At 39.9% G+C, this 24,232-nt stretch overlaps 1 protein-coding gene across 1 annotated transcript in view; it reads right to left on the bottom strand.

The window, feature by feature from the left end:
- The window catches only part of BDP1 (B double prime 1, subunit of RNA polymerase III transcription initiation factor IIIB), a 51,708-nt gene that overhangs the window by 22,274 nt on the left and 5,202 nt on the right, over nt 1-24,232 (bottom strand). The window contains exons 3-23 of the mRNA XM_063127915.1: nt 24,010-24,119; nt 22,635-22,694; nt 21,486-21,632; nt 19,884-20,017; nt 17,762-17,856; nt 16,662-16,716; nt 16,027-16,185; nt 14,224-14,505; nt 13,711-13,885; nt 12,797-12,944; nt 11,610-11,683; nt 10,529-10,688; nt 10,256-10,344; nt 8,986-9,133; nt 7,198-7,268; nt 6,703-6,937; nt 6,025-6,221; nt 4,123-4,345; nt 2,586-2,767; nt 915-1,128; nt 642-775 (exon numbers count right to left, since the gene is read on the bottom strand). Coding sequence (XP_062983985.1) covers nt 642-775; nt 915-1,128; nt 2,586-2,767; nt 4,123-4,345; nt 6,025-6,221; nt 6,703-6,937; nt 7,198-7,268; nt 8,986-9,133; nt 10,256-10,344; nt 10,529-10,688; nt 11,610-11,683; nt 12,797-12,944; nt 13,711-13,885; nt 14,224-14,505; nt 16,027-16,185; nt 16,662-16,716; nt 17,762-17,856; nt 19,884-20,017; nt 21,486-21,632; nt 22,635-22,694; nt 24,010-24,119 — 3,092 coding nt within the window. The remainder of the gene's footprint in view (nt 1-641; nt 776-914; nt 1,129-2,585; nt 2,768-4,122; nt 4,346-6,024; nt 6,222-6,702; nt 6,938-7,197; nt 7,269-8,985; nt 9,134-10,255; nt 10,345-10,528; nt 10,689-11,609; nt 11,684-12,796; nt 12,945-13,710; nt 13,886-14,223; nt 14,506-16,026; nt 16,186-16,661; nt 16,717-17,761; nt 17,857-19,883; nt 20,018-21,485; nt 21,633-22,634; nt 22,695-24,009; nt 24,120-24,232) is intronic.

Genomic DNA, 24,232 nt, shown 5'->3' with positions numbered 1-24,232 from the left:
AAGAAGGCTTCTTATTGTTAAGGACTGCCTGCCCCTTCTCCCAGAGCAAACAGGAAACACTGTTTGTTTTTCCTCTTCCTGTATTATCAAAAAGCTGAGCATCACTGGCTTAAAGGACCCCAAAAAGGCTACTCCCGCTGAGGCTTGGAAGACCAACAGGCAGGAGTGATGTCTCTACGCAAACCCAAGGCTCACTGTGGCACATTCTGTTAATTCTAAACCATGGTCTGTAGGCAGACAGTGACTGAGTGAGCCAAAAATTCCAGGTCCAGGTAAGACTCACCTCAGCAGTTTGCTGCTGGCTCCGCTTTTGATCTTTGTGCATCTGGCATGAAGGTTTGAAGTGGGACTTTAACCATGTTCAGCTGAGCACACTTGCAATCCTCTCAGCAAACAGGGACCCTGATGAGGCTAACATGGGCAGCCCCAATCCCCACACACACATTAACTTTTAATTCCTCAAAGTGGCTTGGGTAACTTTCTGTTCCTTTATTGCTCCTTTAAATTCTTTGTGAAGGTCAGAAAATGAAAGGGAGGGGGGGAAACCCTACAAATCCAAATTTTGCAAGTGCCAAACACTAGGAAAGGGGACGGGGTGGGGGAGCCTAGTTTGGCAAATAAGACTAAGTTTGAATACGTACCTGGAAAATTGTTCTGAAATATTCTGAGAGGTACCGGGCATTTGAGAATCTTCCTGATTCACTTTCTCAGTGTCCACCAGTTTCTTCTCCAAGGCCTCAACAGGTAAGGCTTTACTATCACACTTTAGCGGAGTCTAGAAGCATTAAGCAATATCAGCATCAAACTGAGGAACTGTTTCAGAAATACAGGAACAAAAATCTCTCTTGAATTCAACATGTCTTTGTTGCTTAACTACTAAAAAAAAAAAATCCAGACCATTTTCTTAAACTTACCACCGTAGGGGGAGTTCTGGAAGGTTCAGATTTTTTTAGTTCTGATTTCTCATTTCCAACAACCGCTGTAGCTGCTTCATTTGTTCCCACAGGCTGCATTTCTTTCCTTCCAATGGCCCTTCCAATATTAGGTTTGGGTCTCTGGAACCTGCCTCTGAGCAATGGTGTTGGTCGAATAGCACTCTGTTTGCTTTCTTCTTGTGAGCTCTGTTTGCTGGGAAGAGACCAAAACTAGCTTATATGGTAATTAAATAATGTCTATATTTCAGATACATCATCCCCAATACCCACATATAACAACTTTTATCCATAGGTTTATTAGTCAATTATTCATAAACAAAGGGAAAGAAGGACTTAAAACAACAACCAGAAGTTAACTATTTATAAAATTATTGGTAACTACTACTCAAATATCTAACCAAAAATAGATTTTATTTCTTTTCTGTTCATTACTAGATTTAGGGAGCGTCCTATGCATGTTTAGACATAAAAAAGTCCTACAACTCCCAGCATTCCCCAGCCAGCTCTACAGGGAGTTGTAGGATATATATTTTTCTGTCTAAACATGCATAAGATTTCACCCTCAGTTAAGTGGTATTATCTTGCTTTTATATTCCACAATTGCACATTCATTGTTTTCCTAAGTATATATTGGTTAACTATGGCTTGGAAACAAAGAATCACATGTTGGGCTCCATGCAGGCACTTTTGCCCCCTGAAGAACTGCTCTTGAAAGTCAGGGAGCCTTCAGGAATGGCACGTGATACACTTTGGGAGAGGGTTTTTCCCCTCAAGAAAATGGGAACACAGTGAAAACCAGAAAACCACCCATCCCAATGCATGAAGCTTCCAGGCTATATATCCCTCATGTAGCCTGGAAGCAGACGAGATGGCTGGAGTTTACCAATTAGAGGGGAGGAGCCAAAGCTGCTTGGCAAAAACTTCATCATAAAAAGATGGGGAGCCTGGCTTAATTTGGCTGCCAGTCCAGGTCCGGGCCCGATTCAAAGTGATGGTATTGACATTTAAAGCCCTAAATGGTTTGGGGCCAGGTTATTTGAAGGAACGCCTCCTCCCATATGTACCTGCCCGGACCTTAAGATCACCCACAGGGGTCCTTCTCTATGAGACCCTGCCGAAGGAAGTGAGGCAGGTGGCTACTAGGGGGAGGGCTTTCTCCGCTGTGGCACCCCGGCTGTGGAATGAGCTCCCCAGAGAGGTCCGCCTGGCACCTACACTGTACTCCTTTCATCGCCAGTTGAAGACCTTTTTATTTTCTCAGTATTTTAACACTTAATTTTAACTTAATTTTAAATTTTACTGTTTTAACTCTGTATTTTAATTTTATATCAATTTTGCTGCGTGGTTTTTATTCTGGTTGTGCTTTTTATATTGTATTTTGTATTTGTGCTTTTAACCTGTTGGTTGTCTTACTATGGTTTTAATTTTTGTGAACCGCCCAGAGAGCTTCGGCTATTGGGCGGTATAGAAATATAATAAATAAATAAATAAATAAATAATTGTATCTCATTTTTAGTAAAAGAAAAAGTCAGTTAACAACCATTAACTGACCTTAAGCGAATCATTTTTTCAACTACTTTTCAGTTTTTGGGGTCTGTAAGGAAGCAGGGGGCTGTCTGATAAAAGTTTTAAAAGCAAATAGGTCCTTACCCAACTGAAACTTTTTTCTGGATATCTGGAGACAGTAAAACCTCATTTGGTTCACCAGTCTTGAAGCCGGAAAGATTTTGGGGAGACAGGAGGGTTTTGTTTGTGGCAACTGCCTCTTGAACATCTGCAGGGGGTTCCTCTAGCAAAAGTGAAGATGCCAAGATTCCACATTTTGCAGCTTCCTAAAATATATCAAAATGTTCAATACCTGATGCGAAATGCATGCAGTTAAATGATAAAGTGCAAAAAAAGGGAAAACTAATGGAGGCAAACCAAGAAGACATCAAATCTCAATTCTCAACAAAAGCTACCAACATCTTGTTCTCATACCACACAAAATACTATTTTTCAGTTCATAGGCTGGAATCCTATACACACTTACCTAGGAGCAAATCCCACTGAACTCCATGGGATTTACTTCCCAGTAGATATGCATAGGATTGCTCTCCCAGTCACTGAAATAACGTAACATCTAGCACCAAATAAAGTGACGTTAAGTTAACTGATTTATTTTACTAACTCCCAGTAATTTTAGAAATCTGAACACATGATGCAGTTTGCTGCAAGTTGTCCCTAAATATTCAAGTGGTGTTTTTTTTAAAAAAAAAATGCTGTATGCCTTTGCAGCTATAGTCTAGGTAGTTTCTTGAGACATATTTGAGGGCTTAACAACACCCTTGTTAAAGCATACATATAAAGTGTATAAAGTGTCCTACATAGAGAACACTTTAACCTGGCTCGGGTCCATGTTATTTGAAAGAACGTATTCTCCCTTATGAGCCTGCCCGTGCTTTAAGATCTTCTGGAGAAGCCCTTCTTTCCGTCCCACCATCTTCTCGGTGGCTGCTCCAGTGCTCTGGAACTCTCTTCCTGGGGAAGCTAGGCTGGCTCCCTCCTTGATGGGCTTTCGGAAGCAGGCTAAAACTTTTTTGTTCCAGCAGGCCTTTGGAGAATAATCTGGCCCTCCATCTATGTTAATGTCTTATAATTCTGTTGTGTATTTTAAACATTTATGGTTTCGTTTCCCACCCCCCATGTATGTTTTAAACTTTGTAAGGCCGCCTTGAGGCCCAGCATTGGGCAAAAGGCGGGATACAAATAAATATAATAATAATAATAACAACAACAACAACAACAACAACAACAACAACAACAACACTTTGTGCTGGAGTTTCAAGAACAATTGGCCATACAGTGTCAGAAGCTGCTGTACCCCCGTTGCCACCCTAACTCACCCGATGGGGAAAAATAGCCCCACTGGGCTCATGACTTTAAATTGCATGGAGCACAGAAGGCCAGCAAATTATCTACTATGGAAACATGTCAATTGACTGCCAATGTAGAATGACCTGTAACAGATAAATGTTCTAAAACTCAATGTTAAGTGTCTTTTAATGTTTATTTCAAGTGAATTTAAAGGTGTAATCTATGAATAAGTGGGTTCACTTTCACTAGCAAATGGCTACTATAAACTGAAGAATTGCAAACTGAAGTAATCAACATCAACAAAGCACCAGCTTTAAAAAATAAGTCTTACATCTAGGTTAGATGACTTGCTGCATTCACTAGTGATATTTACTAAACTCTTTTCTGCAGTTTCAGTCTCATTCTTGTTCCCGATCATTTCTCCTTCTGCTCGCACTGGTTCCTCTCTTTCTGATACTTTTCCTATGTTCTCCTTTGGACTCAGAGAGTAACTTTTTAGAGAATGTTCCATTTCAGCAGAAATTTCCTTTTGTTCTTGCTGAAGACGGAAATCTCTGGTTGACGAAGAAAAAACAACAGGCCATCTATGACTACTATAATACCCAAAAAGGAATGCAAAGTTTTGTTTTCATTTCTAAAAATCTAAAGAAGACTGTAGAAATTAACTTAAATGCCATACTGCCCAATACAACAACACGTGAACATGCGCTCTCTTCCCAGATACTAAAAGCCAGTAGTAAAACGGGAGTGAGAAGGAGTTGCATTTGTGAATCATAACAAGAAAAGGCAAAGCAGTAATAAAGAGGAATAGAAGCAGCCATACAATGAAGGTCATCAATAGTGTATGTACATATTTAACTTACTAAGGACAATTCTAATAATCAAACGGATGACAGATGCGATGATAAATTTGCTTTCTCCTAACACTTTCATAAACTCTAAAACTCTTAACTACTCCTTCCATTGTGCTGTAATGCACAAAATCAAATCAACGAGGTAGGGGAGTAAGATTCATACTACTTAATAATGTTTTTACATGTGATGGCAAGATCATTAGGGTGGAAGCAAATAATAGTAGTAGAGCACTGCTTTTACATGGAGAGAGCCTCAGGTTCAATCTTCAGTAAAAGAGAGTAGCAAGTAGCAGAACTGGGGAAGACTATAGTCTATAGGAAAGGAAAGGAACCTGTTGTGCAAGCACTTGAGTCATTGCTGACTCCTAGAAGGACGCCTGCTTTCGCTGATGTTTTCTTGGCAGACTTTGTAGTGGGGTGGCTTGCCATTGCCTTCCCCAGTCACAGTTGCCTTTCCCCCAGCTAGCTGGGTACTCATTTTACTGACCTCGGAAGGATGGAAGGCTGAGTCGACCTGAGCCAGCTGCCTGAGAACCAGCTTCCGCTGGGATCGAACTCAGGCCGTGGGGAGAGTTTCGGCTGCAGTAACTGCCGCTTACCACTCTGCGCCACACGAGACTCGATAGTCTATAACCCACCTGCAAAAGAAGCCAAACCCAAATACTACAAGAGAAATCCCATTTTACAAGCTGATAATTAGACACAGACCTAGTTTGCACATAACACTAACTCATGATTTAACCCATGGGTTGTTGAATTCTGGATTGCCATGAAGTGTGAACCCAGCTGCACTAACAAACCATGGTTTATTACCTATGAACAACCCAGAAAGAGAACCCATGGTTTGTTATTGGGTTGTGAACTCTGGGTTGTTTAAACCATGGGTTGTCATTACATATGAACCCAGAATTGTGGACTATTCATGGGTTGTTTCACCAGGCTATAAAGGTGCAAAGGCTTTTAGGATACAGAGAGGGAGTGGGTGAAGGGGGAGGGAAACAAACAACCCAGGGATAGAGAAATCAAACAACCGTTTGTTCAATCGTCTGCCAGAAACATTGGATAGGACAACAAACCATGGGTTAACCATGGATTAAATAAGCCATGGGTACTAACCAAGTCATTGTAAATACAAGCCAAAATGTGTAAAGAATGCATGCACTATAGCAAGGATAGGGAACTGTGGCTCTACAGTTATTGTTGGACCTCCAACACCCATCATCCTGACCACAGGGCTGTTGGGATTTGAAGTACAATGCCACAGGTCCTCCACTCCTATGTTTGTGACTGTGCCACAAACATGTTATAATGATGCATTTTCCATTAAGAAAAGAGCTTTGTGCTGCTTATTCTCTACCTACCAAATATAGTACACCTACCTGGTAGCAAAATCAGCCGCATCCTCCACACTGTTACTTGATAGAGATGTAGTTGGGGGGTTATGACTCTTGCATCCTAATGGTTTCTTTACAGGTGACTTGCTTGTGTATTTTGAACTTTCTTTCACAGCACTAGCAACAGCTTTGTTTTCTAATGCCTCAGAATGTGGCATATCAGCTTCGTAAGTAGGTGCCTCCTAGGAAACAGATTAAACTCCTCTGAAACCTCCAAGGTGTAAGAGTTTATAAGGGATGTGATCTGAACAAATTCAGCTAGTATACCCAGATGAGGGCATGAAGTTGTTTTAACTCTTTCATACACGTTAAGATAACAGATTAATACAGACTGATACAAGAACAAGGGAAATTTGGAAATAATTGTTGCCAAAGTAAATGCAGCTCTAAGAGCAGTGGTATGTAGGTCTCCAAATGACTGATGTACCAGACTGTTTGAATACAATAAGGCAGGAAGGTTTCAGGATCCCTCTGTGCATGAATTCAGTGCAATAAAAACAAAAATATACAGTCCTATCCTACTAATACAGTTGGTGCAATAAAGGTATATTTTGAATTATTTTGGATCCTATTTGGAAATATTGTATAATGCGCCATTGTCTGGAATCAAATTCACCCAATGTGTGAATTTAACAGATAATGTTTTATTTATAGTGTACTTACAATGGTATCGATTCTTAACAGTTCTCTGCTGTTACATTCAGGTTCTATCAGAGGCTTCTCTGCTTCAATGGCTGCTTTTTCTTCTTCTGCCTCAGTGTTTCTTGCTGGTCCTTTTTGCCTTCTAGCTATTCTTTCTAAATTTGGCTTTGGCCTCTGCATTCGTCCCCTTGTTAACGGTGCAGGTTTCAGAACAGTCTGCTTGCTACTTTCTTGTGAGGTAGATTTCTTACAAATCCTGAAAGAGCAATCATTCAATTAAAGAAAGGGGGGGGGATCCACTCCTCCTAAGGTATTAGAAGGACATTAGCACTGTGAAAAGCCTTTATTTCATGATGTTTAAACATAATTGGTTATTTGAATCCTAATTTGATTTATTCTTGTCATCTTCGCACACTAAACCAATTTAATCTGCTGGCACTATTTTTCTATAAGATTGCCTTTTCTATTCATATTATCAGTAGTATATAAGACAGAAGCCTACTTCCCCATACTTACAAAGGTTCAGTAGTTAAAATCTGGCAATCTTTTTCAGCAGACTCTTCTGTAGTGACACTGGCTGCATCATCCTGATAATTAAGCATAAAAGCAAAGTGAACTGCTGAGCCTTTCAAAAATAAATCATTCTCAACAAGTGAAATTTGAAGACACTGAACACAGGACTGAAAGGTTAAGGGCAAAGAGATGTAGACAAACAGCACGATCCTATACATGTCTTACCCTCATATAAGTGTGTATAAGGCGGTTTCAAAAGCTGTACGTATTCTACATTTGCTTCGCTTCGCTACAGAAGCCTGCAATTTATAATTTAACTGACATCCTAAGCATGTTTGCTTTGATTGCCCTCACAGCAACGTAGTACCATCTTGAAAACAGGTAGACAGAGGCTCAGTTCAGACAACACCTTTCACAATGGTGGTTTTAGACCTCTGCAGTGGAGTTTTTACACCACCGTTGAGAAATGTGTTGTCTGGCAGGAAAACTCCACACAACGGTGGAGGGTGGTTATTTTGGGGAAACACTCCACGTTGAATATCCATGCTGTGCAGAGGAGAGTTCCTGCATAACAGTTGTGTTGCGTGTTGTGTTCTGTGGAGTTTTCCGTTGCACTGAGTTGACTTTTCGCACTTGCTAAAGAGTTCCGTGGCAAGAGCAGCAGAAGGAGGGAGTGCCGCCAAGATTGTTTTTTGCCGCAACGGCTGATGGGATACTATTGGGAGGACCGGGGGAGGAGAGAGGGCGGAGGAACTGTCAATCAAACACTGCAATGGATTTTACTCAACTCCACAGTAGCCCACAGTCACACAACGGTGGAGTTAGAACATGTTGTGTGAGGAGTACCTCCTAAAAACTCAAACGTTGACTGGAGTTTTCACACTGCGTTGACTAACGTGTTGTCTGAACTGAGCCAGTGACCGGTGAAAACTCGGAAGCCAAGCAACAAATTGGCTGCAGGGGCACTGCAGTGCATGGCACATCTCCCTGCCATCATCTGCGGCTGCAATGCCTTGCCAACAAAAGGGAAAGCAACAAAGGCAGGAACAAGAAGGGAGGAAACCTCAAACACTGCACAGAAGGTAATTGATTGCCCAAGGCATTATCAGTATTGTAACTTCCTCTCCAATTTAGTTCTTTCCAAAAGAAAGCCAAAACATTGCCACACCACATTTTAGTATAATACAGAAGACATTTTTGCTTTCTCTTTAAAATAATGAAATCAAAAGAGTTAGCACACTGAAAATAAGTTGGGCAACACATTCCCTTCTGTGCACCTGTCTTCTCCCCTTCTGTTCCTATGATTCTCCTCCCCCACACCCCCGTTGCTAGTGATCACTAATAAAGGAAAGGCTGTATTATTTTTCTTCTTATCTTCTTCTATAATAATAATTATTATTATATAGAATCTGTGCCCCTCCATGTCAATAATTTCAGAACTCTTTGAACATTTACATCATGGAGGCAGAACAGTGCCAAGCAACGAAGTATAAAATGCATTGACTTTTTGATTCATTTATTCAATGCCATGAGAGGAATCTTGGGGGGCCATTTTAGGCACTTAATAAAGCACATGCATACTTCTAAACAGAGATTATAAAAATGAAGGTGAGAGATTGCCATTACATGCAAATTATCACGCTCTATATAGATTCAGAACAGGCTGAAAGCTACCATAGAGAACAACAAATAGAAACCTTTACCTGGTCTGCGAAATTATTTCATGCAAGAGCAATAATAGAGGGTTTCCTAATCCCAAGGTGAAATAGCTAAATTCATCTTACTGAATACCTTTTCTACAGTCCCATCAGGCTCTGGCTTGTCAAGCTTGCCATGGACAGGTGCTTCTTTTCTGCTAGATGCTTTCACTATATTAGGTTTAGGTCTCTGCCGACGGCCTCTCACTTCCATCTTCTCTGCAAGAGGTGTTTGAGTTCCTCTACACAAAACAAATTAACACATTCATACCTTTTAAAATCCCAACACTAAGTAAGTAAGCAAAAGAGGTCTCTCAAGTAACCTATACAAAGATGTGTAGCAGGAGTTGACTGAAAATCAGAAAATATGGGTACGGGGATAGATTAGAAAGTCAATTGATTGAAAAAGAGGAAGGGAACTTTCTAAAATGTCTGTATGTTTCCAAACGCATGACTTCTAAATAGCAATTATAAAGTCTGATATTTTACAAGGCTTCTATCTTCATTCCTTAGAATGGTTCCTTACGTCTGGATTTCAGTCAAAGTTGAAATTCATACTATCTTACCACTGTCCCAAAAGCATAAATTTGGTTTAGTATGAAGCAAAGCTTTCCTCCAAAATTGTAATATCACCCCCTTCTTCCATTCCTTTTTAGCCAAGCAAATACAAATAACTTCAACGTGTTTTCAGAACTCTTAGCTGTACTTGCAATATTAGAATAGGGGATCATCTCATATGGGCACCATTAAGAGCAGCTTTCTTCACCGTTTTTTTGACTGGGTTCAGACAACATGATAACCACTGGTGTTTTAAATAATCGATGGTTGGTTATTTAACCCACCGTGAGTTATCATGCTGTGTGGAGATAGTTTTTTAACCAACAATTGATTATTTGGCTGAAATAACCAACACTGTGCAGAGTGGGTTATTTCAAACACCGTTGGTTATCATGTTGTGTGGAGGGCACCGTCGGCTATTTTCTCAGCCACTGTTGGTTATTTCGTCACCAACAGAGTTGCAAGGCAAGAGCGGACAAAACGACAGCTGCCACTGTAGTCCAGCCGACAGGGTAGATTTTTGGCAGCAATGGTTGATGGGATACTAGCAGGAGGGCTGAGTGGGGCAGAGAAGGTGGGGGATGAGTGCAACAACTCAGCATGGACTAACAGTCAACTCAACGCTGATCCTAATCACATCACGCTTGATTACTATCATGTTGTGTGGAGAGTACCCCTTAGATAAACACCTGTCAAGTTGATTACCCCACTGTTGATTATTGTGTTGTCCGAACGCAGCCATTAAGTGGTGAAATGCCAGACAATGCAAGTTTTATATTTTTAAAATCTAATTTATATATACTTACAGGGATTCAATCTCCATGCCATTGTTTATTCTGGATGTTTCCTCTATGATAGGTCCAGTTATGTCAGCAGTTTTATCTTCCACATTAGTCTAATTGAAAGAAACATGAAGAATTTTTATAAGAAGGATTTGTGTAATAATACAAGCCATCTCCTGAACTCTTGGAAAGACCTGGTCAGTGAAATTAAGGTAGGTGCCTTGTGTAGAAGGGAATAAAATTAAACAGTTGAGGCAACACAATTGTCACATTGGATCAATTTCCAATGTCCCATACCTTTTCTGCACCATCCATAGGCTCAGAAGGGGAGATCTTGATCTCTGAAGTGTCACTAACTGAAAGTTCAATCTTTTCCGATGCAATTACTACATCTGATGTAAGTCTCTGCAACCGTCCTTCTATTGTAGGCTTTTCAGTAGCTGATCTATCAGTTTCCCTGAAATGAAATTGAAAATATTTATATTTTCCATCTCAGCACACACACAAAAATCTAGTCCATCAATTGTGCCAGTTAACATAAAAAAAACTACAGGCCAAAAGAATTTTTTTTCTTATTTCGGCAGTTTTGCTTTGGAAATTGGTCTTCTCTCCTCTATGCTTCCCCCCTTCCTACCGTAGCCTCCTGTACTCTCAAAAATCTGCTCCCGAGTGTTCTTGGCATCTCCAGAACGGCATGCGATGCGGCCTGGAGACTTGCAGCAGGAGAAGGGAATCGGTGAAAAAGGCAGGCCTGCCACTCGTGCAAAAGCACCTCTGGTACCAAACTGTGCATGTAACCCTACCTAGCACAAGAACTGATGTAAGCACTAATGTACAAGCTCAAGCTGTCACCCACACCTGCACCTGCAATAAAACCAACTCCCTCAAAAGAAAAGAAAAATCTCCTTGTTAGGCTACAGAAATGGGACCTTTATTTTTAAGGTGGCAAATGTCAAAGAACAGTATGCAACAAAACAACAACCCAAAAGATGCAGCAAAACAACAACTCAAAAGATGCAAAAGCATTTAGCTCAGCATCCTTTCGCATGTGCAACAGAATACAAATGATAAGTGTGCGCAAATATACTCACCAATTTTGCACACAAGAGGAGGCTTTGAAAACATAGGCAGACCACAAAGAGCTACTTAGGATCACGAAAAGGATTGGCACTAGCCCAGTGGAGTTTTGTATTTATCTCTGAATAACAGAAACCCTAAGCAATTGCTTTGGAAGGTCTCCACAGCTTGCCATGCAGCACAGGGCATTTCAGTCTCATGCTGAAAGCCCCACCAGCACCTTCAGCTCACATGACTAGTTTCACGGGGTTTGGTGGGTTGAACTCATTTGGCTACTGATAGGCAAAACTATTCTACTCACATTATTTCCTCATCATGAGTTGTTGGTGGTGTATTCTGATTTTCATCCAGTTTATCCAATTCAGCTATTTTGCTCTGCAAGGACACCAAAACAATCAGTATGAGGTTATGGTCTTGGTTTCTCTCGTGATGAGATTATATGCTATGGAACAACCTTTTAACACTAAATTAATTATTATTATTGTTAATATTAATATCCCGCCTTTTTCCCAGTACCGGGACTCAAGACTTCCTCAACAAACAAACAAAAAGGAAACAGAAAAGAGCACTATTCTCAGATATGTGAGAAGCTCCCCTCAGGTTCAAAGAATTAGGCCTCTCTTTTGTCTGTCATCTTTAGAGACAGACAAAAGAGAATCTTTATTTATTTCATTTTTACGCCGCCCAATAGCCGAAGTTCTCTGGGGGTTCACAAAAAGTAAAAGCATAAAAAGCATAATGAAACAACCAACAGTCTAAAAATATAATATAAAAAGCACAACCAGGATAAAACCACACAGCAGAAATTGATATAGGTTAAAATACGGAATTAAAACAGCAAAGTTTACATTTAAGTTAAATTAGGTGTTAAAATAGTGGGAAAATAAAAAGGAGTACAGTGTAGGCGCCAGGCGAACCTCTCTGGGGAGCTCGTTCCACAGCCGGGGTGCCATGCAAACTTTTAAGGTGCAGTATCTTGTGCATACTAAGCACTAGATAGTTATGCTGACAAAACTTTAAAAAAACATGGTGCCACTTCAAAGCTCCTTGCAGTTTGTTGTGCATCTGCCCCACTGAACAGAGTAGGTACTCCATGTGATTCTTCTCCCCATGTGGCAGAGCAGTGAGTACTTAATCCATGGATCCCCAATCTTTTTGGCTCACTTGGAATTTTGAATGGCTGCCACGAATGTCACAAACCACAAGCCAATTTGTGAGGCTATCAGAGCTGATAACATGAACACTTTGGCAGTGTGCCTGCAGCTGCTGGGCTTGCTCTGCCTTCCTTAGCATGCAGCACTATCCTTTGCAGCATGAGCCATATACAGAAAGATACCCACATGCAGATGTCCGTGCTCTGTTGACCTTGCTGGAAGAGGGTGCAACTCTGACAAGTGATATGTAATACCTGTTTGTTTGGGGTTTTATGTAGCATATTTTTGAAAGACAGAAAATCAGTAGGCTAGGAATGTTTATAAATATTTTTACCTTGGCTGCATCGGTCCCATCAAAACTGTTCTTATCGGTGTTTAGAGACATTTGAGACTTTGAAGGCTGCCCAACATGGTGCACAGAACTGGCTTCTGGAACATTTAGTTCGCCAGACTCAGCTTCTATGAAAACATTGTCTTGAGTACTGAAAGGATTAGAACATGAAGAAAACATTATTTTCCTATCCTACCTCATATGCTCATGAAGAATTATTATCTCTCATTTTTTCTTCATACAACTGTGCAAGTTGAGACACAGCAGCCTTTTCCAACCTGGGCTGCTTCCAGAACAAGCCTTTCATTGCACAATCACACTGCCTCACTCACGGAATTTTACAGGGATCCAGTCAACATCATTACTATTTGTAGGCCCCGGTGCTTTCCCACCACTTCTTCCATCTTTTTTCTTACCAGAAAAGGTCCATTAAGAAAGAAACAACGTAATAGCTGCACAATGCCTTTTTATTGTTAGCATGAGGAGCCCCTCTGTCTGGAAGCATCCAGATATACTGGATGGCAACTCGCATCTGTGGATGATGCGAGTTGCAGTCCAATACATCTGGAGGGCACCAGGTTGGGGAAGGCTGAGACAGAGGCTTGCCCAAAGAGCTTTGTAAAAGAGAAGTGCTCAAACCCAGCATTGTCTCCACTGTACTATAATGGCATTCACATAACATTGTTAGTCTACAACCTCATCTTGCTTACCCTCACAACCACCATGGGAGGCTGTTTATCCTCACAACAACCATGGGAAACATATAATCACCTTGTAAGCCTGAATGGCAAATGAAATTGGAACAGCAACAGAGGGGACTTTCAGGAGACTCTTGCAAAGAAAAACACAAAGATGGGATGTGCTTTGCAGGACTGTGTGGACAACCCGTCATATAAAGTCTGTATATAATTTATTACCTGGATAAAGTTGAACTACTGTCTCCCTCAGCTTCTTCGTTAAACTGTATGCAGCACTGTGGATCTTCCTCAACCAAAAGAATAGTTTCATCAGGTGTTGCTCCATCAGGATCCTCCAGTTCATCACCAACTTCACCAGTGCCATTAAACTCTACACTAGATGATGTACTTTTCCCTATCAATAGGGAATTATAAATATAGCATTATAAATCTCTCAAAACTATTACCTCCCCATCGCCTCCAAATTTCCCTGCATGGCAATTATGCTGAGAAAAAACTTGTCCCCATTAGTTTGAGATCTGGTACAGGATTCAAAATAACTGGATGAGAATCTAATTGGTTGGCTTTGTCTCCTGTGAAATTTAAATAAACCCTTATATTTCCATCTTTGCATACACAGGCCCCGAACCTTTTAAATGCATAGCAACACCCCTGGTCCCTGGAAAGAGATAAGTAAAATCATCCCACATTACTCCAAAAACATGACAAAGAAGCAACCATTTAAATTCTTACTTTTCTTTCTTGAGGTTTCTCTCTCAGCCATTTCTGCAGGAATAATTCTTTCTTCAGGAAGATTTTCCGCCTCATATTCAGAATCTTTTTTTTTCCTTTTCCTTTTCTTTTTTGTCACTATTGATTCAGTAACTGCCTGCCCCTCTGCCTGTTCCAAGATACTGGGAGACTCTTCGTTCTCCTTTTCAGCTGTCTCAGCATCCACTTCCATTTCTGCATCAGACATTCTGGCATTCTGGAGATCATCCTGACCGTGGTTGATTTGTCCATTGACAACTTTAGCTGTCAAAGAATACAATGTAAATATACCTACATCCAGACAATTCTCAAGTAAGCTAAATAAGTAAGCTAAAACAATACCAACAAGCTTCTTTAAAAAAATCAAGAATGACATAAACTCTCAGCATCTTCTGGTCTACCATTCATCCTACCTTGCATAATACCGCTTATTGTTTTGGCTTTGAGTAAAATTGCATTGCTTCCCCCACCCACATTATATATATATTTTTAATGTAACTACATTTATCACTTTTCAATCAAACATCCTCAAAACAGTTACATTATTATTTTCATTTATTTATTTATACAGCGGCATCAATGCACATGGTGCTGTACATAGTAAAACAATAAAACAGGCTTACATTATGATAAAAACAAAACAAAAAAGGAGGGGAGGGAATGAGCCAAACTGGCACAGGGGACAATAAAACTAACAAGGTTATAAAACAGTAAGATCAAACTAAAATTCTAAAAGCTTTGGAAGAAAGAAATGTTTTCAGCTGAACTTTAAAGACCATAATTGAACTCATGGTCCACAAACGCTCTGGAAGAGAATTCCAGGCATAGGGGGCAGCAAGAGAAAACAGACGAAGCCGAGTGAAAAGCATGAATGGGGCAATAATGAGAGATAGGAGAAGAAAGACAGGAAGGAGCTAGACCGTGACGAGCTTTGAAAGTCAACAGAAGCTTATATTGGATTCTGTAGTGAATTGGAAGCCAATGAAGGGATTTCAGGAGTGGAGTAATATGATCAAAGCGACGAGCCAAGAAGATGATCTTAGCAGCAGAATGATGAATAGAAATCAGCGAACTAACATGAGAAGAAGGAAAGCCAGTCAGGGGAAGACTGCAATAGTCCAGACAAGAAATGACCAAAGCATGAACAAGACTCTTGGCGGAAAAGACAGATAAAAACGATTGGATGCTGGCAATATTATAAAAGAAAAAAATGACAGGACTTGCTACTGCCTCAATATGAGTAAAGGAAAGTGGGGGGGGGGGGAATAAAAACTGTGTTAACACAAGACCTAAAACTGTCTTACATGCAAAACCAGAACTAAACACAAATCAGCAGTTTAACCATGCACCATCCAAACATTTTTGCTGCCCTCGAGGAGAGTTGTCAAGCAAATCTCTGGAAGGGCATTCCAAAGTATTGGTAGTATCCTATGTGTCCATACATCAATGGCAGCAACTGCTTGTGCAACAGGAATTTTGTGGTTCTACAAAGAGTTGGTTGCATCTATTTCTTCACAGAAAGCTCCGCTTAGGTGTCCTGATCCAGAAACTAGTGTTCTGTTTGTTTCTGGGGTTACTTTTAGAACCCCAAAATTCCTGTTGCGCAAGCCATCTCTCCTCAATGCACAAAAGAAACAGCAGGAGCACAGTGGCAATGTAGGATACTTGCAGATCTAACATTCTACCCAGAAAAAACACAAAAATCAGAGATCTCATAAGACAGGAGGTTTCATAACAAAGGAAACCTATTTCTTTGCAATATGATTTAAATAATTTTAGAAATACCTTTTCGCTTTTTTTGAGATTTGGGGGCTTTTTTCTCATTGGGATTTTTCTCTTTTTGATGCTGACATTTAGCATCTTTTTCCTTTTTCTTCCTCTCATTTTCCAGGATCTTCTCAAGGAGTTTTGCAAAGAAATCAAAGTCAAAAGGCCTTTTTTCTTCTGCCCAACAAAGAGAAAACATGATTATTTAAAGTAAAAGTACAAATACTCCAATAACACCTTAAAAGCTAGCAAATTTATTGTAGGCTCTTTTTATGCAGAAAGACCTTGCCTATGAAAATCCATGAAACAATGAATTTGTAATTTAAAATGTGTGAAGTACTGCATGATTTAGAAGAGGTTTAAGCTGCTTAAGATCAACAACAAACAATCAATCCCATCAAGTTTACTGAATGTCACAGTTAAACAAAGACTAATAGTGGTTATGTGCATACCTGTCTATTTGGGAAATACTGGTACTGTAATAAATACTGAAATACTGCTACCCTTCACTTCAGAAAAGTGAAACAAAAAATTCACTCATAACCTTTATAGATTCTGAAGAGGCACCATTATTTAATGTTTATGGGTTTTAGTAAAAAAAAAATTAACTATTTTCCCAAATGAAGAAATGTTTAACATATAGCAACACTTACTAAATGCTTTATCTATTCTCCATCCATTGGCCTTTTCTTCTCGTTTAAATTTATTCTGTGAATAGAAAAGTTGTGACATGTTAATTAATTGTTTCCACTGAGCCACTGATATTGGTTTGGATCCTGACTCAGTAATACTTTGAGCAAACCCGCTGACTGGGTCTGGATCTGAACCACTGTACTTCAGCTGAAGTTACAAAATAAGGCAGACCTTTCTTTTAAAGCTTTGTACAAAATCTTAAGTTACAATGCACCTTTCTAATTCGAAGTTGATACAGTTTCATCGATTTTTATTCAGGGGGGAAAATACTTGTTTAGACCAAGTCAGCCTTTTTCAGCAGGGGAGGGGAAGGAACAGTTAGCTTTTGCCTTCTGGGTGTGGGACACTTTGTCAATTTTAAATAAGTGAATGCGAAAAATAAAGATGTCATGCAGGTCTCTATGCCTATATACAGAAACATGTATATTTGGTTCTTTATACAAACACAAGCACATACATTCCTCTCACTTCTAACTCAGCCCCTTTCTACAGTAGGGGTGTTGGGGAAAGGAGCAGAAAGGGTAAAGCACATGCCTTGGTTGCCATATTCCTGGGTAGCACAGAAAGGATTATTTCATTAATCTAGCATAGAACAAGCAAGGCTGCCTGGAGAAAAAAAATAAGTTAATGCTCTGGACTCCTGCCTTGGGAAGTCTTTCATTTATGATTAAATCTATACCCACTGAATGCCCCACTCGAACTTAGTGGGGCTTACGTTAAAGGATACATGTATGAGATTACAGAATTAAAAATGACAGCCCAAGTTAATATGGCATGCATGACTAGTGCCAGACTGACAGCAAACTGAAATGAAATTAGCTTGGAAATTGAGTTTTGTAAGAAGCCATAAAGAAAGGATAAGATTTTGCCCAAGCCCTGACGTTTTGCAGCACAAAGTCTACAGAGTACATGCTTTAATCATTTGCCAGCACAAAAAGCAACCTTAATTCAAATGATGTTATTCAACAGATACTGAATAGCTATTAGAATAGCATAAAATATTAAATCCACAAGCCAAGTGACAACTTCTCTGTTGATTTTGCGCTTTAAAAAGGTTTACCTTAATTTCCGTTCTTGCTCTGTGAGGAAAAAGCTGACTAATCATCGAAAAATCCGTTCCTACCATACTTATAGCCAAGAAGAACATGTCTGTTTCTGTAAGGAGAAAAAAATAGTTCAACTATTTTTAAAGTGATCACAGTCCTTAGTATATCAATTTTAACCTCATGATCAATGGATGCATATATTAAGCTAAATATCAAAACAGCAGGCTTTGTAGGCTACATAAATTGGGCTACATTTCAAACTAGGAAGCTGCTTTATACTGAGTCAGACCACTGGTCTACAGCTCAGTCTTGTCTACACTGATTGACAGGAGAAATTCCCAGCCCCTATCTGCCAATGCTGGGGTCTTTTGCAAGCTGCGTGTGTGCTTTACTCAGTCTCAGCTCCAGGTTCTGGGAGGCCCTTGGGCAAGTCACCCTGAATGGGCCTTCTCACCACCATGTTCACCTGCTCCTCCTTTTCCTCATTATTGAGACCACTTCCTTGTTTGGCCGGCAGAGAAAAAGTAGGCAGTGACATCACTGCTCCTTCTTCTCACCACCTCTGTTGACTGGGCCAGAGCTAGAGGCAGGGGAACAAACAGGTTGGCATGGTGAAGAGGAGGAGCAACTCCAGGGTGCTCTTGTCAGTGGGCCCCTGTTGACATATGGGTCCACGGCACTTAGCTACGGTCCTATCCTTGTAGGGCAGATAAGCACTTATGTTGTTTACTGCATTGTATAGCACATTTTAGTTAACAGCTGAACAGCTTTAAAATTCAGTAAATCACACTTCCCTTCTTCAAGGTTTCAGAGTAAAGCCTGGCTGGAAAACACATGCTGACTGAGGGCTGATTGGAAGGTATTTTATATCTGAATTAGGTAAACAGGCTTTTTAAGCCGCTCACTCAGATTTAGTTTGTGGAAGTGAACTATAATTCTCTGGAGTCACAAACAGAGGCCGGAGAAGTGAGATACTAATCCTAATTTTGCTCTATGAAGAATGCAGTGTTATTCACAGAGTGCTGATGAATTTTGTCAAAAAGCATTCAGCCATTTTAAATGCTATAGAGATGATCTAGAGAGAGAGAAAGTTGACTTCATGAGGATAAATCTGAATTTATCTGTTTCCTTTTTTAAATTTTTATTATTTAACAACACATAATAAATCATATACATACATAACAATAACATTCGTCTTCATTTCTTAGCTATACATTCTACTTCTTGAAAATCTAAATTTGTCTGATTGCTCTTGCCAGATCTGTAGTCAAAAGTATTTTGATAGAGTTTTTTTAAACTTTCTTGTTGTTGCAGCAAATGCCACTCAAACCTATCTGCGCAATCTCTATCTAATTAAGTTGCATGTATACTGATGCATATAGAGTACATCAGGGTACATCTTTCTCTATCATTTTATAAAGGAAGCCTACAACAGCTGGGATTGTTTAGCTTGGAAAAAAGGAGGCTAAGGGGAGACATGATTGTAAAAAAATATGCATGGTATAGAGAATGTGGATAGGGAGACATTTTTCTCCCTCTATCAAAATACTAGAACCTGGGGTCATCCCATGAACCCGATTGGTGGGAAATTAAGGACAAATAAAAGCAAGTACACAGTGCATAGTTAAATTATGGAACTCACTACCACAAGATAAAGTGATGGCCACCAATTAGGAAGGCTTTAAAAGGGGGTTGGATAAATTCCTGGAGGAGAAGGCTTTCAATGGCTACTAGCCCTGATGGTTATGTGCTACCTCCAAAATCTGAGGCAGTAAGCCTATGTGCACTAGTTACTGGGGAACATGGGTGGCAGAGTGCTGTTGTCCTGCTTTGTTTGTCCCAGTTGACAGCTGGTTGCCCACTGTGTGAACAGAGTGTTGGACTAGATGGACCATTGATTTGATCCAGCATGGTTCTTCTTATGTTCTTATGTAATGAAATCAATGTATAGATTTATGAAATAGATGCAACCAACCCTCTTCCCTCTGTCTCACAGGTTTTGTTCAGATGATTATGCTTTAAAGCAAACAAGCCAATACCCCGCATAATCTGTCCTAAAAGTTTGGCTCTTCAAAAGCCAAACTCAAAGAAGATCATCACTGAACTTCTACACTCGCAGCACTGAACTATGCCTACCTTTTTCCGACCATGGCTTGGTATAATAGCTTTTCCTGAAACTTGAGTAAGTTGTTGTAGAGCCACGCTCAAAGATGGGATCATTTTCTTCCACCACACATTGCCCTTTTGTCCTTAAAACTTCTACAGTTAAACTAAATGTGAAATCAGGAGATACCAGAATACAAAAGAAATACTGTAAGAAGCAGAGATATATCAAACACACCAATTACCTTAATAGACGAAGACAAATTGGTTCTCATATTGAGATTATAGCAATGGAAATGTCTGCACTATTACCAGCATTCTTTAATGAACTCCAGTATTGCCTTCCATGTCAACATGGAAAGATAATGCAATGCATTAATCCAGTAACCATTAACACCCATTTGAAGAATAAGAAGCCACTCACTCAGGGCTGAGCCACCTATTAGTCAACCCAAGGCAGATTTTAGGCAGTTCTCAGAATCGGATTTCTTTATTTTTTTAAGTTAAAAAATGACAAGTTCACTTGCTACCACCACTTATTCCCTCTGCCCTGCACCACCTCATCTTCTTCCTCCTCCTCTACAATTTAAAACTGTAAATTGTACATCTAGACAGCTAGAACCATCATATGCATTTGTAATATTTTATTAATGTCTTCGCTGCTGTGAAATTCTTGCATGTCATGCTTCTGTTGTGTAGCTTTTGTGATTTCTGAGCTTGCTTCATCAATCTGTTGATGTATCTGAGCTCATATTCATCTACATGTGGATGGATCCCAGTGACATACGGCGGGATACAAATGTTTAATAATAAATAAATAAAACAAATACTTATTTTTTTCTCCATGCCCCCCATATTACTTTGAGCCTTGACCTATTTGTCCAGGCCTTCCTTGAATCCATCCAGCCCCACATGTCCTCATCTTTCCGCTTCACATTTCTGCTTATCTCCCTCCTCTATAAAAATGCCTCCCTCCCTCAGCGAGGGTCAACCTCATCTAAAATCTATTCTTCTGCCTCTCTCCATTCAAATCCATCCATCTCCAGACCCTCCCTCCACACATGCACTTCTTCTCACACCTTCCCCATTCTTGTTTATTTATATCACGCCAACATTCTTTCTATACAGTATCAGGTCTTTTTGACACAAAAGAAGACTCTATGCACATGTGTGTGTGCGTGCGCACACACTTCTACATTTCTCTTGCATGAAAACACCTATTATTTAAACCACAAATTCAAATGTGCACGCAGTACACACAATTTAGGGAAGGGCTTGCATAGACCCCAGTTCATTCATGTGGAGTACGAAAAAGCAAGTGCGAACGAGTGACAGATTGGGAGAGGATATGCAGCATGCTATGTAAGCAGGACTACTCAGAAATAAGTCCCACAGAGTTCAATGGGGCTTACTCATAAGTAAGTGCAAATAAGCTTTCAGATTGGGAAGGAAGGGGAATGAGGAAATACATTAAGGCAGAAATTGGTGTCTGAACAGTACAGCAGACTTTTAATGTTTGGACCCCAGAGGGGGAAGGCTTTACCTCAAGCAGCAAAACATCTCAGGCCAGCACTGAGCAGTTCCATAAATGTACCTCCTCTTTCTTAAGCAGACATCAATTGAAAAAAACCTCACCTTTCTTCATCTAGAATAATTGAACCATCTTCCGCAACTTTCACACGAGGAACTAGAAGGGGCCCATCATCCTCTACTTCTCCTCCATCTTCTTCTTCATCTTCTTCATTTTCATCATCAAGTTCAGCAACAAGTCTTTCCTCTGGCCTGAAATTTGGGGAGATAACAGTTCAAGCCACAGGGGGGCTTACTTCTTCTTTCCTTTTCAAATGCAAATTCTTCTTCCCTATATCCCAATCATGTCAGTTATTTTTAACAGCAGCTTTAAAAAGAGTGTTCAGGTGTGACTCACTTTATTGAACTTTTTGTTTTCCTTTAAGGGGGCAGGAATATAACCTTCTGCCGAGCGTGTGCATGCGTGGGGTAGTTTAAATGGTGCTGTTATGAGTCTGCACCAGAAATCGGCGGAATAATTGCAAATGGCACAAACAGCCACATTATATGACACATTTAGCTTCCATCATATGAAAGCATATATGCCTAATGAATATTCAGAAGTGCTATATCATATCATGTCACAAACGGGAATAAGGTATAGAGGGTCAACATAGATGTCATGCTAGCTAGCTGCCAATTATCATTAAAATACTAGGCAGGAGACTTAGCACTGTCTCTCACCTTAGCTTCTCTCCCCCTGCATTCAAATTCCTCTTTCTGCCACTAACCATGGTATTGCATTACTTCTGTGCTAACCCTGGTGCATTTCTAACCCAGCATATGAGACTAGGAATGAAATGTCGAGTTAGGAGTGCGGCCCTAGGGTTAGGGTTAATCATGATTAATGACAGTGAAAAAATAATGGTTAAGTGGATGGGTGGGGAATGTGAATGCAAGAGGGAAAGCGCTTGTAGGACAGAGCACCCAGTCATGCTGCTTGCTTCTGGTCCCCTAACTATGGTTAACTGCTGACTAGCATTATGTTCAAACAGGCCGTGGCAGAGTTTTAACATATGGCCAATTAACTTCAACAGTGCATTACTCAAAGTATGATTTGTTCAGTAAAAAGGAATGGGATTATTGTGATTGTAACCCCCTTATAGCAATCATTCCATTTCAGCAATATGAAATAAACATATCTCCTTCTTACATCCCTCTGTGTTAACTACATGTATCACTAATTCTGTTTCAAAGAAGAGACAGAAAGATTACTCTTTTGCTTGGGTTATTGTAGATGTCTTCTCTGCTTTCTTTTCTTCCACCAGTGAAGTCCTATTAATTAAAAAGCACAGTTCTGAATAATTATTTAATCAAATACATTATCAAGATTTTGTCTGTGACAGCAAACCATCTGCCACGATAGTGCATGTTCCATCTGCAGTTTACCTGCTTGATTTACTGTCTTATTCACAAGGAACTTTAACCAGAAATATTAGATTTTAAATTGGTTTACTCACACAAACTTCAGAGGAACTGAACCAGTTTAAATCTATGTGATTTATTGGCCAAGACAACTGTGAATCAATTACAAATCTAATTACTTCTGATTCCACGATATAAGCCCAAGATGGCCAACAAAAAAATAGTTTCCTATGGACAGCAGGCAACACAATTTAGGATAACTTAACTAGGAATCCCAAACTTTCCACAAGCCTGGAAAATGAAATGTTATCCAAGTTCATTTTTGGAGACAAGTCACAATGATGTCCTTATTTACATTTACATCCTCTATTTGGCACCAAAGCTGGGGAAGCACTTAGCAATTGGGAGAGCAACTGGCTATAATGGGAAATCACTGATCTGAGATAACAGCAGGAATTCTTCTTCCCACTAGCTACCAAGCTGCCACTAACCCCCCTGGAGTCCCCAGAGGGAACCCAAACTTCTGGAGACATGGGACAGCCCCCACAGCTCCACATGGCAGGGAAAACCTTTAGAAGTTAGAACACCAACTTTAGAACACCAACATTAAACCAGTAACAGAATTATGCATTAATATTTGCATGGAACATGTTCCTCCCACAACAACAAAAAGATCCTGAAAAACATTAATGTAACTTTCAGGAGAGACTCTGCTCTGGCTAAAGCAATGGGAATAACACATGCCGAACTGTGTTGAAAGCCTCCCAGAAAGGAACTAGGGAGTTCACCCTGTAGGAGATGAAGGGGAAAAAGTAAAGGGATCACAAACTTTCCCAAGTCCATTCATATGCTGGGATCATGATAATAAATTTGTGCATGAGCACTAGGAAAGTAAGGGAATGAGGATACATACAGAAAGAGTCTGAGCAATTATCTATACACTTTCAGGTGTTACCTTCCGTATATACTTAATCATTCAGTATTGGTTAGAACGTTGGTCTTACACAAGGGAGAAGAGGATGAATCCTACTAAGACACAAAGCTTACTGGGTGACCTATGTCAATCACCCTATCTCAGCCCAACCTCACAGGAATTTTGCAAAAATAAGGATGGAGGAGAATCATGTACACCACCCTGAGATCTTTAAAGGAAGGGTAGAATGCAGACATAACTAATTAATAAAAACAATTCCATTTTATTATAAAAAAGAATATGCATACTTACTTCATAGGATTGTTTTCAGGCAAATAGTATATAAAGTCCCTCATAATCATTTTTGAACGATCTTCTGGCATTGGTTTTTCAATTACTGGGCATTTGTATTTCCTTTGTTCCTAAACACAAACATTTTATTTATCTGTAACTTTGTTAAGGCTTCAACTTTAATCAGCTTTAAATGAGAGTTAAATCAAGTTTTCCATTTTAAAATCCATATATTCTCTGAACA

Source organism: Elgaria multicarinata, chromosome 6, assembly GCF_023053635.1.
Source record: "Elgaria multicarinata webbii isolate HBS135686 ecotype San Diego chromosome 6, rElgMul1.1.pri, whole genome shotgun sequence".
Taxonomy (NCBI): Eukaryota; Metazoa; Chordata; class Lepidosauria; order Squamata; family Anguidae; genus Elgaria; species Elgaria multicarinata.
The sequence above is the reverse complement of the archived record's forward strand: the minus strand, read 5'-3'. Positions and strand labels throughout refer to the sequence as shown.